Source organism: Vicia villosa, linkage group LG1 (genome assembly GCF_029867415.1).
Source record: "Vicia villosa cultivar HV-30 ecotype Madison, WI linkage group LG1, Vvil1.0, whole genome shotgun sequence".
Taxonomy (NCBI): Eukaryota; Viridiplantae; Streptophyta; class Magnoliopsida; order Fabales; family Fabaceae; genus Vicia; species Vicia villosa.
Window position 1 is genome coordinate 195094294 of NC_081180.1, and position 14801 is coordinate 195109094.

The 14801-nt window shown below is 36.7% G+C and overlaps 1 protein-coding gene across 1 annotated transcript; it reads right to left on the minus strand.

Annotated features, from left to right (window-relative positions):
• Positions 1-9422: 9422 nt before the first annotated feature.
• Positions 9423-11056, minus strand: LOC131662153 (uncharacterized). Its single transcript, XM_058931860.1, has 3 exons — positions 10757-11056; positions 10302-10574; positions 9423-9995 (listed from the first exon to the last, which is right to left on the minus strand). The coding sequence occupies exons 1-3, from the start codon at positions 11054-11056 to the stop codon at positions 9423-9425; spliced, it is 1146 nt and encodes a 381-aa protein (XP_058787843.1).
• Between the last annotated feature and the right edge of the window lie 3745 nt (positions 11057-14801).

Consider the following 14801-nt stretch of genomic DNA (forward strand, 5'->3'; position numbering starts at 1 on the left):
GATAAAGAAAACCTATGGCCCCTTTTTTCCTTGGCGGGGAGTTAACATATGTCGCCTTCCCTCCATCGTAAATATGCATCTTTGTTTAGGGTATTGCCCCAGTTGGACTGACCCCTGCCCCCAAGTTATCACAGAGCGTCTTTGTAAGCCTTGCTATGTTCTAAGATGAACCCCTTTATGACTAGATACCTCTTGAGTGTATCTATGGGGGAAATTCTTTGTTGAACTAATCCTTGCTCGATGATAACCTTTGTTGTATTTACAATCCTGTTACGAAAAGGCATGGACATGTAACTGGCATGGCGAAAGGCATCTTTTTTTCTTTGTAAGACCAAGCTCATTCCCAATGATTTATCCTCCTTTCTCTATAGTTTATGATCCTTCTTTGGTCTTCTTCGTGAGTCTCGGGAAATCGGCTAGCACGGTAAGTGTGGATGCAGGCGAAGATGCAAATGTAAATGTATGAATGCATGACAATGCAAATGCATGCGTATGCAAAAGACTCATATTTTTTTGCGTATATGGTGACTTCTTATATGCAATGTAGACGTGCGACATATATAATCCTAAGGATATCCTATGCGGATTTTGAGGTGACATTAGACCCTAGCGAAATCCTTGCAAGCTAGATGTTATGACGCGCCAATGGAAATATCTCAGATTAGGGAGTATGCAGAAGGTAGAAGATGGTGACCATTCAAGACAGTCACCAAATCTCATGGCCATCGAGAGGCCGTTTGACGTGTACGAATGAAGTTGTCCCTCGTGGAAAGGTTCTCTATGAGGAACACAACCTATCTAAGGACGATATCTGACAAAGTGAAATCCCTACGGACTAGGGATAAAAGATGCATAAATGGAAATCCAAACCCTACAAGTTAGGGGGTGCGCAAGAGTAAGCATGTGGTGACCGTTCAAGACAGTCACTAAATTTCATGGCCATCGAGAGACCAATCAACGTATGCTAACTAAGTTGCCCCTCGTACGAAGAATGTGACCTTAGGAGTAGAATCCTTATCGGCTAGGGAGTGCGTAGATGTAGGCCCAGGGTGACTGTTCAAGATAGCCACTAGGTCTCATGGTCATCGAGAGACCAATTGATGTGCATAAATGGATATGTCCTTCGTGGGAAGGACAATGTCTTGGAAATAGCACCCCTATGGGCTAGGGAACACATATGAAGACCTGCAAAATTAAAACGCAAATATTCGTAGTATATAAATTGCAAACATATAATAAGCACTTAAGCATAAAAGCCCTAAGTTCATAGGTTCAGCATGACGGCTTAGGGAGTCTACCCTTCCCATTGGTGTGTTCTAACAAGGGTCTCATGGGGTCGTTCGTAGCCTCCGAGACTTTTTGTCTCTTTGGATTTAAGAACAACTCATTTGTCCATGAGGTTCGAGTTTTAGGGGTAGGTTCTCAGAGAGATCAGCCAAATACCAAGTCCTGCCCTCAACAAAGTCAAGCCTCGTTTTGGACATTTCAGGATATTCAACCCACTCTGAGTGGAATTATCAATAAGACTCGTAGGCGATGCAAGTCCCCCATGGTCTTAAGGATAATTCCCACACTTATGTTTTAACGCAATTTATAATCCCAACAGTGTAAATATATTTAAAATAGACAATTAAACATTTAAACAAATGGTTACAAATAAATAAAATATATGAATAAATAAATAAAAACAGAAATTAAATATTTATTAAAAAAACCTAAACCTAATCCAAAACCCTAACCTTGGCAAATTATCCAAACCCTAATAGTTAACCACAAACCTACATAATTTACCAAAACCTAAACCCTGCCAGAACCAAGGAGCATAATATTCACCACTATAGTTATCCCCAGCAGAGTCGCCAGCTGTAGCAACCTGCCCTAAAAATTAGCTTTTTAGAGTCGCCACCTATTCTACCAGGGCGAATAGGAAACCCTACGAAGTTTTAGAGAAATCTGGGTAAGATATTATATTCAGGTCAAGGGTAGGTGTTAGGCACCCTTAACCCTTTCCTAAGGATTTAGGTTTAAAGTAAAGATTTATGGCTAAAATAATTAGGTTTAATATCTAAGGAAATGAATAAGGCAAGAAAGAGATTTGAATGAATTGAGGTTTTGGGGGAGGGGACTCGCCTTGTTGCCAAGTGCCTACGTACCTCCTTATGGAGGATCAGAGTCTACGTAGTTCGGGACAGGGTTGTACGCCTTAAATTTAATATGAATGTATTTGAAGGTATTTTGAATTACCTTATCGTAGTTTTGAAATTTGTGGTTTGCAAGGTATTTTGAATTACCTTATCGAAGTGATGAAAATCCGTAGTTTGAAGACGAAAGAGTGTTTTAAGATTTGGCGTACAACCCTGGTTTTAAATATGCACTATTAATCGCAATGATCAATAGGTTTGAACACCATAATTAACATATTAGTAAAGGATTGCTAACAATTCTAATCGATAGATTCGATTATCACTAATAGCAAATTGAATGTATTTTAGAATTTTAATTATTAATTATCGTTACTCCTCATAATCAATAGATTCGATTACCAATAATAACGAATTGATAAAGAGAAAAAATGGTAATCATCATAACCAATAAGATGGTTAAAACCTTTTAGCAACATAAAACCTTATTTGGATTTAATTAATTAAATTAATTGATTATTAACCATCGCGACCGATTAATTCAGTCGAAACGAATAACAAATAAAATCCTAATATTTTGGCCAAATGGCCAGTGGGATTGGGCAAACCCTAATACCTTGATCACACACTTCTAGGGTTTTTTTGTGATCTTTACCATTAAAGTTGATTAAATAAATTAAATCGAATCATCGAAATAATCGGGAAAATAATTCTAAATAATTATAGCCCTAATCCTAATTTATGTTCTAATCCTAATTAAATAAATAAATTAAATATAATTAAATTAACATTTAATCTGAATAACTAATTAAATAATAAAAAAAATTATAGAAACCTCGCACCAATCCTGTGTTGCTGGCCTCTGAGGGTTCATGGTGGAGGTGCAGCTTATGTACGTTAGATCTGGATTATTGGAGATCATGTGGCGGAGAACTGAGGGTGTATGGTCAGCGTGTGAGGAAGCAGCGCACTGGATCCGGGAATGTTAATGTGGTAAAAATATTTGTCTTGGCCAGGATTCGAACCCCAGTTCCAATGGCTGGGAAACCCTTTCCAACACCAATCCCGCTGCCTGCATTACTTGTTAGAAAACCAACCAAAAAAAATAATAAATATAGTAATAATAGTGTTAATGGGACAATTCAAAGATGAAGTCAACTGGGCCCCATCATGACCGATTTCGTCCAATCGCGAGGGAGAGAAAAAGATTGGCGTTTGACTAGCCAATGAATGCTAGCCGCGCGTATGCTGAAACCTGGAAACGTTGACCTACCACCCAGAAGATCACACGCGTGCCCTGAGAGTTACACCTCACTGTTCATCGTCCCTTACCTCTGTACATGCGGATTTCGCTGCAGATATCCTTGCGATTTTACCTGGTGATTTTTCTGCAGGTTCTTCCTCTTCCTCTTTCCTTTTCATGATTTTAGTTATTTTACTTAATTAATTTAGCTTTTAAATGAATAAAAATCTAAGTAAAAATAAATAAAAGTCACAAAAATTTGAGAATAGGTTTATAGGCTCCTTATTAGGCCACAAACATGTTTAAAGTCCAAAACCTTGGCCCATTAACTCCAATACCCAAGATTGCCCAAAGTGACTTTCGTGCCTCTCTTGAATTTTGCCCAACTTGTGTGATTCATAACTTCCTCAATTTTTATCATATGAAAGTGTTCTGAGACTTTTTGGAAAGCTCAAGGAGTCCTCTAAATGACCCTTTTGGTTTCATCTCAATTGAAGCTTCCATGCTCATGTTATGGGCTTTTGAAAAAGATGACCTTTTAGTGACCTTTTGGAGGACCTGTAATGTATTGGACCATATCTCTTGAATGAAGCATTTCTAGCCTTGGCATGTGAGAGACAAAGTTGTAGAGAATCCAATTTCCTTCAGAATAGGCTTTGGTTGGGAAAGTTTTGATACTCCATGTGAAAGTTATGGCCAGTCAAAGTTAAGTTGACTTTTTAGTTAAAAAACCCTAATTTGATCTTTTGACTTTTTTCATTTCTGAGTTTTTATTAATGAATCATGATCAAACTTTGATCAAATGATTGATATAACCTCAAATAATTGATATTGACCAAAAGTCTTGAAGTTTGACTGTATTTTGACTATAGTTGACTTTTAGGTCAACATAGTTGATTGTTGATCATCTGAACCATTAACTGAACAATCCTGTGATCCAAAACTTGAAAATTTACCTGGAGATGCTCTGAGACATATGAGATACCTTGGGGTCCATTTGAGGCCTTAGATATTCAAACTCCTTTGATAAAATGCAAACCCTAGCTTTGGAGATCCTGGATTAGGAGATGCTTTGTCTGATAGAAACCTGAGTGCTCTTGGGCAAATTGAGGAACCTTTGAATGAATATAAGAGGGAAAATTTTGGGTTATGATAGATACTTATACATACCTAGGCATAGTTACTCGAGACCCTCTTGACATAGAGAGCTTTGTAAGTTTCATTCTCTTCATATTCATGACTGACTTAGGGTTCAGTCAATATCATACACCACAGACTTAGATCTTGGTTCGTGTCACACACACACACACACATTATTAGCTTGAATATGAGTTCAAGCACTGACTGATTAGTGATATAGTCCTCTTCATTTTGATATTCACCTAATATGAGTTCAAGCACTGACTGATTAGTGATATAGTCCTCTTCATTTTGATATTCACCTGAATAACCAATCTGAGAATCAAGACTCTCTTCAACTTTGGAGGCGATGTCTTGCTTACTTAGGACATACATCTCATAATCTCTTGGGACCAGGTTCCCTGTATCATTCCTCGTGTACTGATTGATTTCAACTTCCATGCCATTAACCCATGACTCATCACTTGCTACTTTATTCACATACTTTGACACACAGTTGGGACTTGATGAACCTTCCCTTGATTTGAAAGTACCTCTTTGACTAGGAACATTGAACCTCTGTTCTTAAGGGTGATTGATCAGTGCATTTTATTGCACGTCCTTTCATGTTTGTACTCAAGAATTTCCTTAGTTTGTTTTGATTATTTTTATGTTTTAATGTGTTTTTATATTTTATTTTACTTTTAGCTTTATTTGTTTTTCGCACTTTATTTTTCAGCTTTAGCAGTCTGCACGGAAACGATCATAACTAGAGTTCCGAGAGTCTGATTGAGGCGTTCTAATAATCGCCGGAAAGCTAAGATAAAGAGCTACAATTATCGTGTTGGAGTTGAAGTCAGATTAGGAACGCATATTTTCCATAATTGCGTTTGAAGTTGCAGCAATAGTTTTTTATTTAGTTTGGGTCATTTGTATTGGGCTGGGTTAGGTATTTGACCCAGTTGGGTTGTAAGCCGTTTGGTTCTCTCTAGTACCTAGGTTTGGCCATACAATTGAGGAGTCACGTTTTTTACTATTCAAAAAATTATGAGGCAAGCTTGTACGAATTCCATGGAGAACTAGTCCATCTGAGTCGATCTACCGTGTTCAGGTTCTAATACTATGAGATTACTATAATTTTACAATTTAATTTCCATTCCTTTCAATGATATTTTGTATTCTTGTATGCTTAATTCAATTTTATGAAATATATTGATTCAGTTTGGTTGATTGTATGATCCTAACATAGACACGCTATGTTTGCTTAATTCGTACCGTGTCTGATCGATCGTGTTTGCTTAATTCATGATAATTTATCCCGTTTGCTTAATTCGGACATTAGGATCGCACATCTCGCAAACCTCATCGCGTGTGTCATTGAGTTTGTATCCAAATAGGAATGGAATCCGCTTAGGATAGTGAAATTATAATAATCGATGATTGGTAGGAATCGGATCGGTAGATTGGCTTATTTTATAATCACTTTTTCAAAATAGCTTATTTCAATAATCGCTTTTGATAATCAATTTTTCTAATTCGACCATCAAACCAAACCCCCTAAATCGATTATACTTTTGGTTAATATAATAAAGAATCCTCGTCAGAACGATACTCGAGTCACTTGTCGCTATTTATGGTTTTATTCAAAATAACTCGTTTTTTATCCGAAGGAGCTAAACCACTTTTTAAGGACGATGAGCATTACCCGAAGATGATCCATGAGAACTATGTTTTGGAAGGAGAGAATGTAGAAGAGCCTTCACTAGCAAAGGCTGTTTATGTGATCACATATCCTCCTTGTCTACTCGGGTGTATTCTGTCCTTTCTCTTACTCTTATTTTGTAATTATGTCCTTTCATTGAGGACAATGCTTGTTTTAAGTGTGGGGGAGGGAAACCTTTGTTTTATTTACTTGTTTTACTATTTTGTCTTGTTTTGTTTTCTGTTATTATAAAAAAAATGCATCTTTTTGAAAGTTCTAGGCTATAGACTAATTTGAGATTAGTTTGCGGAGACTTGGGAAAAATTCACAAGATCAGTATCGTCTTAACACCGTAAGTCTCCTGCATGTGGAAATTGATTTGAATTTTTTATTATGTTTTAGCCTTAAATTCTCATTCTCTGACAGCTCTTGAGTAGTTTATTTCAGCAGTCGGCACCATCTCTCACACACTTTACGCAGGGAAGCCGATGAATATAAGTGAGTGTTTCGAAAAAAATAGAAAAAGATAAAGGGAATGCACCTTCTAAGTTTGGTGACCCTCACCCGGTCACTTAACCCAACGGTAGTGGAACTTTCAAAAGAAAATTTTAAATAAGACTCTTTGTTAGTTGGTTCAGCGGTTTCTGGTGCTGAACTTGGTAGGGAGAATTACGGTTCGATCCCCCGCAACTACAACTGAGTGAACAAAGGGTTATGCCACGTAAGTACCAGAACCCCGTGCAGAAAAGGATCAGAGTCACTAACCGGTCGTCTTGCTATAAGTGTGTGGAGATAACGGGCTTAATGTGATTGCGCCTGAATGAAAAAGAGCAAAAAGGATGAGTAAGTTAGTCTATGGTATAATAATATGATTTGAATTTGTTTATGTATTTAGGAGGCTTATGTCTGCATAACTGTGGTTAGTGTTCTTAGGAAGTCCTTAGTGTGCAATATTAGTACCTATCGATGCAAACTTAACTGAAGATGAGTTGTAGCCTAGGATGAGTAACTAATGATGTATTTGTGCTTTCTTTGTTTTGTTGTTCATTTTGCTCGGAGTGCAAAAGTTCAAGTGTGGGGGAATTTGATCAGTGCATTTTTATGTACGTCCTTTCATGTTTGTACTCAAACATTTCCTTAGTTTGTTTTGATTATTTTTATGTTTTAATGTGTTTTTATATTTTATTTTATTTTTAGCTTTATTTGATTTTCACACTTTATTTTTCAGCTTTAGCAGTCTGCACGGAAACGACCATAACTGGAGTTCCGAGAGTCTGATTGAGGCGTTCTAATAATCGCCGAAAAGCTAAGATAAAGAGCTACAATTCTCGTGTTGGAGTTGAAGTCAGATTAGGAACGCATATTTTCCATAATTGCGTTTGAAGTTGCAGCAATAGTTTTTTATTTAGTTTGGGTCATTTGTATTGGGCTGGGTTAGGTATTTGACCCAGTTGGGTTGTAAGCCGTTTGGTTCTCTCTAGTACCTAGGTTTGGCCATACAATTGAGGAGTCATGTTTTTTACTATTCAAAAAAGGGTTAATACCTATTTTGCCCCCTGCCATATAGGGCGCATTTGAAAAACCCCCCTGCAAAAAAAAAAGTTGCAAGAATTCCCCTAACAATTGAAGAATCTCTCGTTTTAAACCCTGTAAAAATTTCTTTTGAAAATAAACCTTGCCACTTGAAAGACTTTATCATTTTGAACCCTGTAAATTATTATTCTTAGTAAAACCAACCTTTCCTGTCATATTCCAGAGGGTTTAAAATGACATAATCTACAAGATTATAAGGTTTAAAATGAGTGAATCTTCAAATGGCAAGGTTGGTTTTAAAAACAAAAATTTTACAAGGTTTAAAACAAGAGAATCTTCAAATGTTTGGGGAATTCTTGCAACTTTTTTTTTTGCAGGGGGGTTTTTCAAATGCGCCCTATATGGCAGGGAGCAAAATAGGTATTAACCCTTCAAAAAATTATGAAGCAAGCTTGTACGAATTCCATGGAGAACTAATCCATCTGAGTCGATCTACCGTGTTCAGATTCTAATACTATGAGATTACTATAATTTTACAATTTAATTTCCATTCCTTTCAATGATATTTTGTATTCTTGGATGCTTAATTCAATTTTATGAAATATATTGATTCAATTTGGTTGATTGTATGATCCTAACATAGACACGCTATGTTTGCTTAATTCGTACCGTGTCTGATCGACCGTGTTTGCTTAATTCATGATAATTTATCCCGTTTGCTTAATTCAGACATTAGGATCGCACATCTCGCAAACCTCATCGCGTTTGTCATTGAGTTTGTATCCAAATAGGAATGGAATCCGCTTAGGATAGTGAAATTATAATAATCGATGATTGGTAGGAATCGGATCGGTAGGATTGGCTTATTTTATAATCACTTTTTCAAAATAGCTTATTTCAATAATCGCTTTTGATAATCATTTTTTCTAATTCGACCACCAAACCAAACCCCCTAAATCGATTATACTTTTGGTTAATATAATAAAGAATCCTCGTGAGAACGATACTCGAGTCACTTGTCGCTATTTACGGTTTTATTCCAAATAACTCGTTTTTGATCCGCGCGCGATAGTGGATCAGTGATCTTTTTGCCTTCTAAATACTAGGTCTCTGACAGCTATCCGAGTTTCTTCAGCTTCAGCACTTGCACTAGATTCTTCAATGTTGGTATCAGATGTTGAGACATCTTCAGCAAAACTTACTTCAGCTGGTGTTGCAGTTGTCTTGAAGGTGTTCTCTCTTCTGATATAGTCACTAATGATCACATCTGTAGAGTCCATTATCTCCTTGGACCTGGTCAAGTCACAATTTTCTTCCTTGCGAGATATGACTTTGGAATCCACAAACTTCTTTTTGTTAGAAATCACCATTTTGGCCTTAGAGAGGTTATTACTCATGACATCTGCATCATTCCTTCCTCTTGAGCCTTCATCCTTCATTGACTTGGATTTTCTTCCATGATATCATGACTTGTGTTTTGAGACAAAGTTTTCACACATGTCTCATGAATGGAAACTTTCTTTACCTTTGGATTCATCTTAGTATGCTTCCTTTAATAAGACAAAATCCGTTTGGGATATCCAGTCAAATTGTAGCATGTAGCCTTTGAATGACCAACCCTACCACAGTGATCGCATTTAAGGTATTTATGCTAAGGGCTATCGTACCTTTCATGTGCTACCTTTTAATGTTGTGACATGGATTTTGATATTTTCTGCTTCTGCCTTTGAGGAACCTCCTTAATTTTCATCCTAACTTGGCTTCTAGAGTCAAGGTTTCTTGTTTTCTCAGGGACTCTTTCACTTAGGAGATTCTCATCTTTCATACTAGTGCTTGACCTTCTTGACACTTGAGTCGTGTTGTGTTGGTTTGAATTTAACAGCACACCATCTCTTTTAAGATTCTCAATGATTGTTAAGAGCTTCTTTTTCGCATCTTGTAGTATAACAACAATATTTGTGTGCTCGATTACTCTTTTAAGAAGTTTTTCATTTTCCAAACATGTCTCAGAGAATCCTGCTGCAAGTTCACACACAATAAGTTCTCTAACATATGACTCAGTATCAGACTCTTCATCATATTCACATGCTTCAATCATGATATCTTCTTGTTTGATTGTTTTCCTTCTATTCTCTCCTTTGAGTCTTTCCCCTGACCATGACACAGCTGAGTCTTTCTCATGTTTCTTTAGGTATATAATTTTTTTTCCTTGTTCATACCCTTCATGATTCAGCCTGGACTTCCCTATGTTGTTGAACTACTCTCTCAACACATTCAGATCATCGGATGAGCTTTCAGGGGTAATCTCTTCCTTTGTTCCGGAGGTCAAGGAAAAAGCCACACTCTTCTTGTCAAGATATTGAGACATTGGATTTAACATCTATGATCTAGTATGGGGATGACTAGAATTTAAAGCTGACTTCTTTTTGTCATTTAGCCCTAGGGTACTCATGCCCCTTGTCATTCTTCCCACTTGAAGGATTTCATTACGTGAGTCAGACCCACTATTATGCATTCTAACTGACTTTTGAACTTTGTTAAGTTCAAATTTTAGAGAGCTCACCTCTTCTTCCAGTTCAGAGATAGTCCTCAATTGTTCTTTCTTTTCTTCATTCAGTTGGCGCACCAGACCTTTCTGTTTCTCCCTTTCTTCACACAATTCAGCACTTCTGAGACACAATTCTCTATATGAAGCAGCTAGATCATCATACGCTGAATCACCATCATCGGATGTCCATATGCTTGTTAAAGCATTTACATGTTTGGCAGATTCGTCTTCAATGTCACTATCAGAGTCTTCTTCAGACCAAGTTACAGATAAAACCTTCTTTTGTCTCTTCAGATACGTAGGATACTCAGGTTTAATGTGTCCAAAGCCTCCACATTCATAGCACTTATGCCCTTTTCTTGAGAACACTTTTCTTCATATTTTCTTCTTTCAGCATCATTTGAATTGTGACTGTCAGATGAGTTGTTTTGGACATTTGATCTTAGATTCCTGCCCATCTGTTTTATCACCTTGTTAAATTGTCTCCCGAAAAATACTATCGCATTGGATATTCCTTCATCTGAACCCAGATCAAATTCTTCCATACCATCTTCAGTGTTGGCAACAAAAGCTATGCTTTTGTTATTCTTTTCAGCTCTATCATTGATGCTCAACTCAAATGTCTGGAGAGATCCAATTAGATCATCTAACCTCATTTGGTTAATGTTTTGAGCTTCTTCGATGGCACTCACCTTCATGCCAAATCTCTTTGGAAGAGACATGAGAATCCCAATATTCTGTGCTTGAGAAAACTTGTTGCGCTTTGGCATGGGCTGCCCGATGCCTTCAACAGTATATGTTGAATTAATACACTTGGTTGATATCCAAAATGGATCCTATCAAGTATATCATTGAGAAGCCTGATTTGACAGGAAGGACTGGCCGTTGGCAGATGTTATTATGAGATTACGACATTGAATTTCTTACTCAGAAAGCTATTAAAATAAGTATACTAGCAGATCATTTAGCTCATCAACCGATTGAAGATTATCAGCCGATCAAGTTTGACTTTCCCGATGAAGATGTTATGGCCATCAGAGCTAAGGATTGTGATGAACCATGTTTTGAGGAAGGACTAGAGCCTAGATCCCGGTGGGGTCTAGTATTTGATGGAGCCTTTAATGCATACGGCCACAGAGTTATAGAAATCACAATCACTCCTCTAGGTTCTCATATTCCATTTACGATAAGGATATATTTTGATTGTACGAAGAATATGGAAGAATATGAAGTGTGCATCATAGGCCTCAAAGAAGCGATTGATCTCAAGATTAAGATCCTTGATGTTTTTGGAGATTCAACATTAGTTATCAATCAGATCAAAGATGAATGGGAAATTCATCATTCGGTTTTGACTCCATACTAAGATTATGCTAGGAGGTTTTTGACTTTCTTCGACAAAGTCAATTTTCATCATATACCTTGAGAGGAGAAACAAATGGAAGATACTTTAGCCCCATTGTCCTCCATGTACCAGGTAAATTTTCATAATGAGGCACCTCAAATTACAATCAGATATCTAGATAGACCTGTTCATGTGTTTGCAGCAGAAGTAGAGGCAGGTGATAAGCCATAGTATCATGACATCAATTGTTTCCTTAAGAGTCAAGAATGCCTGGCTGTGGCATCTAGTAGATATAAGAAGACCTTGAGAAGGTTGGCATACAACTTCTTACTCAATGAGAATGTGTTATACCAAAGGAATTACGACATGGTCTTGCTCAGATTTGTGGATAGACACAAAGCAGACATGTGAGTGCAAGAAGTTCATGAAGGATCCTTTGGTACTCATGCTAATGGACATTCTATGGATAAGAAGATGCTCAAAGAAGGTTACTAGTATTGGCTGACAATGATATATGATTGCTATCAATTTTTCAAGAAGTGTCATAAGTGTCAAATTTATGCGGACAAGGTGCACGTGCCTCCGACTCCACTCAATGTTATTTCGTCTCTGTTGCCATTCTCTATGTGGGGGATTGACATGATCGAGCCCAAAGCTTCAAATGAACATTGTTTCATTCTGGTAGTCGTAGATTACTTCACCAAATGGGTTGAAAAGGCGTTGTACACCAATGCGACTAAACAAGTGGTAGTGTGATTTATCAAGAATCAAATTATATGCCGATATGGTATTCCAAGCAAGAACATAACTGACAATGGTTCTAATCTGAACAACAAGATGATGAGAGAACTTTCTGAAAGCTTCAAGATTGAACATCACAATTATTCTCCCTACAAGCCTAAGATGAACGGGGCTGTTGAAGCAGTAAATAAGAATATCAAGAAAGTCCTACAGAAGATATTTGTAACCTACAAGGAGAGGCACGAGATGTTGCCTTTTGCTCTGCATGGATACTGGACTTCTGTCTGCACTTTAACAGGGGCATCCTCTTTATCCTTAGTTTATGGCATGGACAGTGCTCCCCATAGAAGTTAAGATCCCATTAATGCGAGTCTTGATGGAAGCCAAGTTGACAGAAGTTGAATGGTGTCAGAACAAATATGACCAGTTGAGTCTAATTGAAGAGAAAGGAATGACAGCCTTGTGTCATGGTCAGTTGTACCAAAGGAGGTTGAAGAAAGTGTTTGATAAGAAGGTTCGTCCTCGTGAATGGAGAGAAGGTGACCCTGTGCTCAAAAATATCCTGTCTATCAACAATGATTTTTAAAGCATGCAACTGACTTTTAATGCCTTGTAACTGATTTTTGATGCATGATACCTTTTCCAAACATGTTATAAATGCATTCTAAGACCCATATTGAAAATATACACATACTGACTCGGAGATATCGTTCAATGTGCAAAGATGCTTAAGTTTTCCTAAGTTTTGACATCATTCAAAACATCTAATGGGCAAGTGCACCCACATAACTTCTAAGGTTGAATAGATGACTACTACATCAACTAACTTCTCTATTCACGAGCCTTCACCATCTTCTTCTCTTGTCAAGTGGAGTTGGGATGACTCTCTGTCCACTCCTGTTGAAGGAAGTTCTCCTAAACGGGGTTGCCTGTCATAAGGTGCAGAGTCTGAGGCTCTTGTGGATCTATGTGCTTACAGGAAACAATAAACATTTGAAGTTTTGATGACAATAACGCATGAAGAAATATATGTGCCTAAAAAGTACTCAAAGTCAAAGTGTCAATACAATCAAATATTTAGCAAAGAATCCTAAAAGCCTCTTAGGGAAAAGATGTGAAAGCTCGCCATGTCTTATCAGTATGTATTAGTGAACCAAGTATTTTAAAAATAAAGAAGTAGCTTAAGGTACTAAGGAAACTCACACACACACACACACTTCAAAAAACCTTTTTTTTATAAAAATAATTTTAAAATGCCTTAAAGTTGTACCAGATGACCTAAGAGCTGAAGAAATAGCCTAAGGAAAAAACTTGGCTTATTTAATTGGTTAAGACCTTAATCTAATCACTTAGATTAGTCCAAGTTTATGCCCCAAGTCATTTGGTCAGCGCCTTAATGATGTGCAACGACTCTATCCAAACTTCCTATTTGGGCGACATAAACACTAATATTTAACGTTTCTAATCAATTGGACAATCAGTTAGATAATTAATTTAGCCCATGGGTCATTTCCTTTTGGATGATTTCAACTACTATATAAAGGGGTGACTTCCTCACTTGAAATCATGCCACTTTCCAATATTTTCATATTTGTTTGGAATTTATCTCTCTACTTTTTCTCCTTATCTCAGTAGAAATTTGTTTCTTCACTTATGGTTGCCTTAGTGCTTTAGAGTGAAATTTTATTTGTGAGGAGAATAATTTTGTAAGTGGTCGTTCCAGTCATTTATATTCTTAAGGGTGGCATACCTTTAAGAGATCGAGTTTTGTTTCTTGAGATCAACCATAAATCTCTGTTATCAGTTTATTAAGCTTTGCCGGAAAAAGTTTTGTTTTGGTTAAAGATGTGGAACCTTGTTTTGCAAGTAATAAATTTTTGTTTAGATGATGACAACTATAAATATCTGTAAAAGATCAAACAAGAAAGATAACATCAATATGATGACAACTGTAAAGAATATAATAAGATATTCAACATCATAAAGATGCAACATGTTATCAACTGTAAAATATCAAAAAAAGATGACATTCAACATAGGGATGCAATCATTAAGAAAGTCAACCAATGTACTTAAGTGGTTGCTAGCCATTGGTTTGATAAAGGATTGAAATTTTTTTCAGATAAAGCTTTAGACGTCAAAAAAAGTTGTTCAAACAAAGGCAAACAAACATAGTATATCAAAAGCCTTAGAATATCTCAAGCAAAGTGTCAACACAATGAATACTTCAGACACATGCTTAGCGAAGTTATGTTAATTCAATAAGTGAGTGAAACTTTTTTAAATGCAAAAGTCTTTCTTTATACAAGTAAATGGCTATAATTACACACACGCTTAAAACCTTTTTATAAAATATTTTAGAAAGAATAAACCTTGAGAATAATATATAGAAGTTGCATAGAAAGAGATGAGAGCATTCAAAAAGCCAA

Coding starts and splice junctions, on each gene's coding strand:
- LOC131662153 (XM_058931860.1), bottom strand. CDS start 11,056: ATGCCAAAGCGCAACAAGTTTTCTCAAGCACAGAATATTGGGATTCTC. Junction 10,575..10,756: donor TCGGGAGACAATTTAACAAG/GTGATAAAACAG, acceptor ACGTATCTGAAG/AGACAAAAGAAGGTTTTATC. Junction 9,996..10,301: donor TCTCTGAACTGGAAGAAGAG/GTGAGCTCTCTA, acceptor TTGAGAGAGTAG/TTCAACAACATAGGGAAGTC.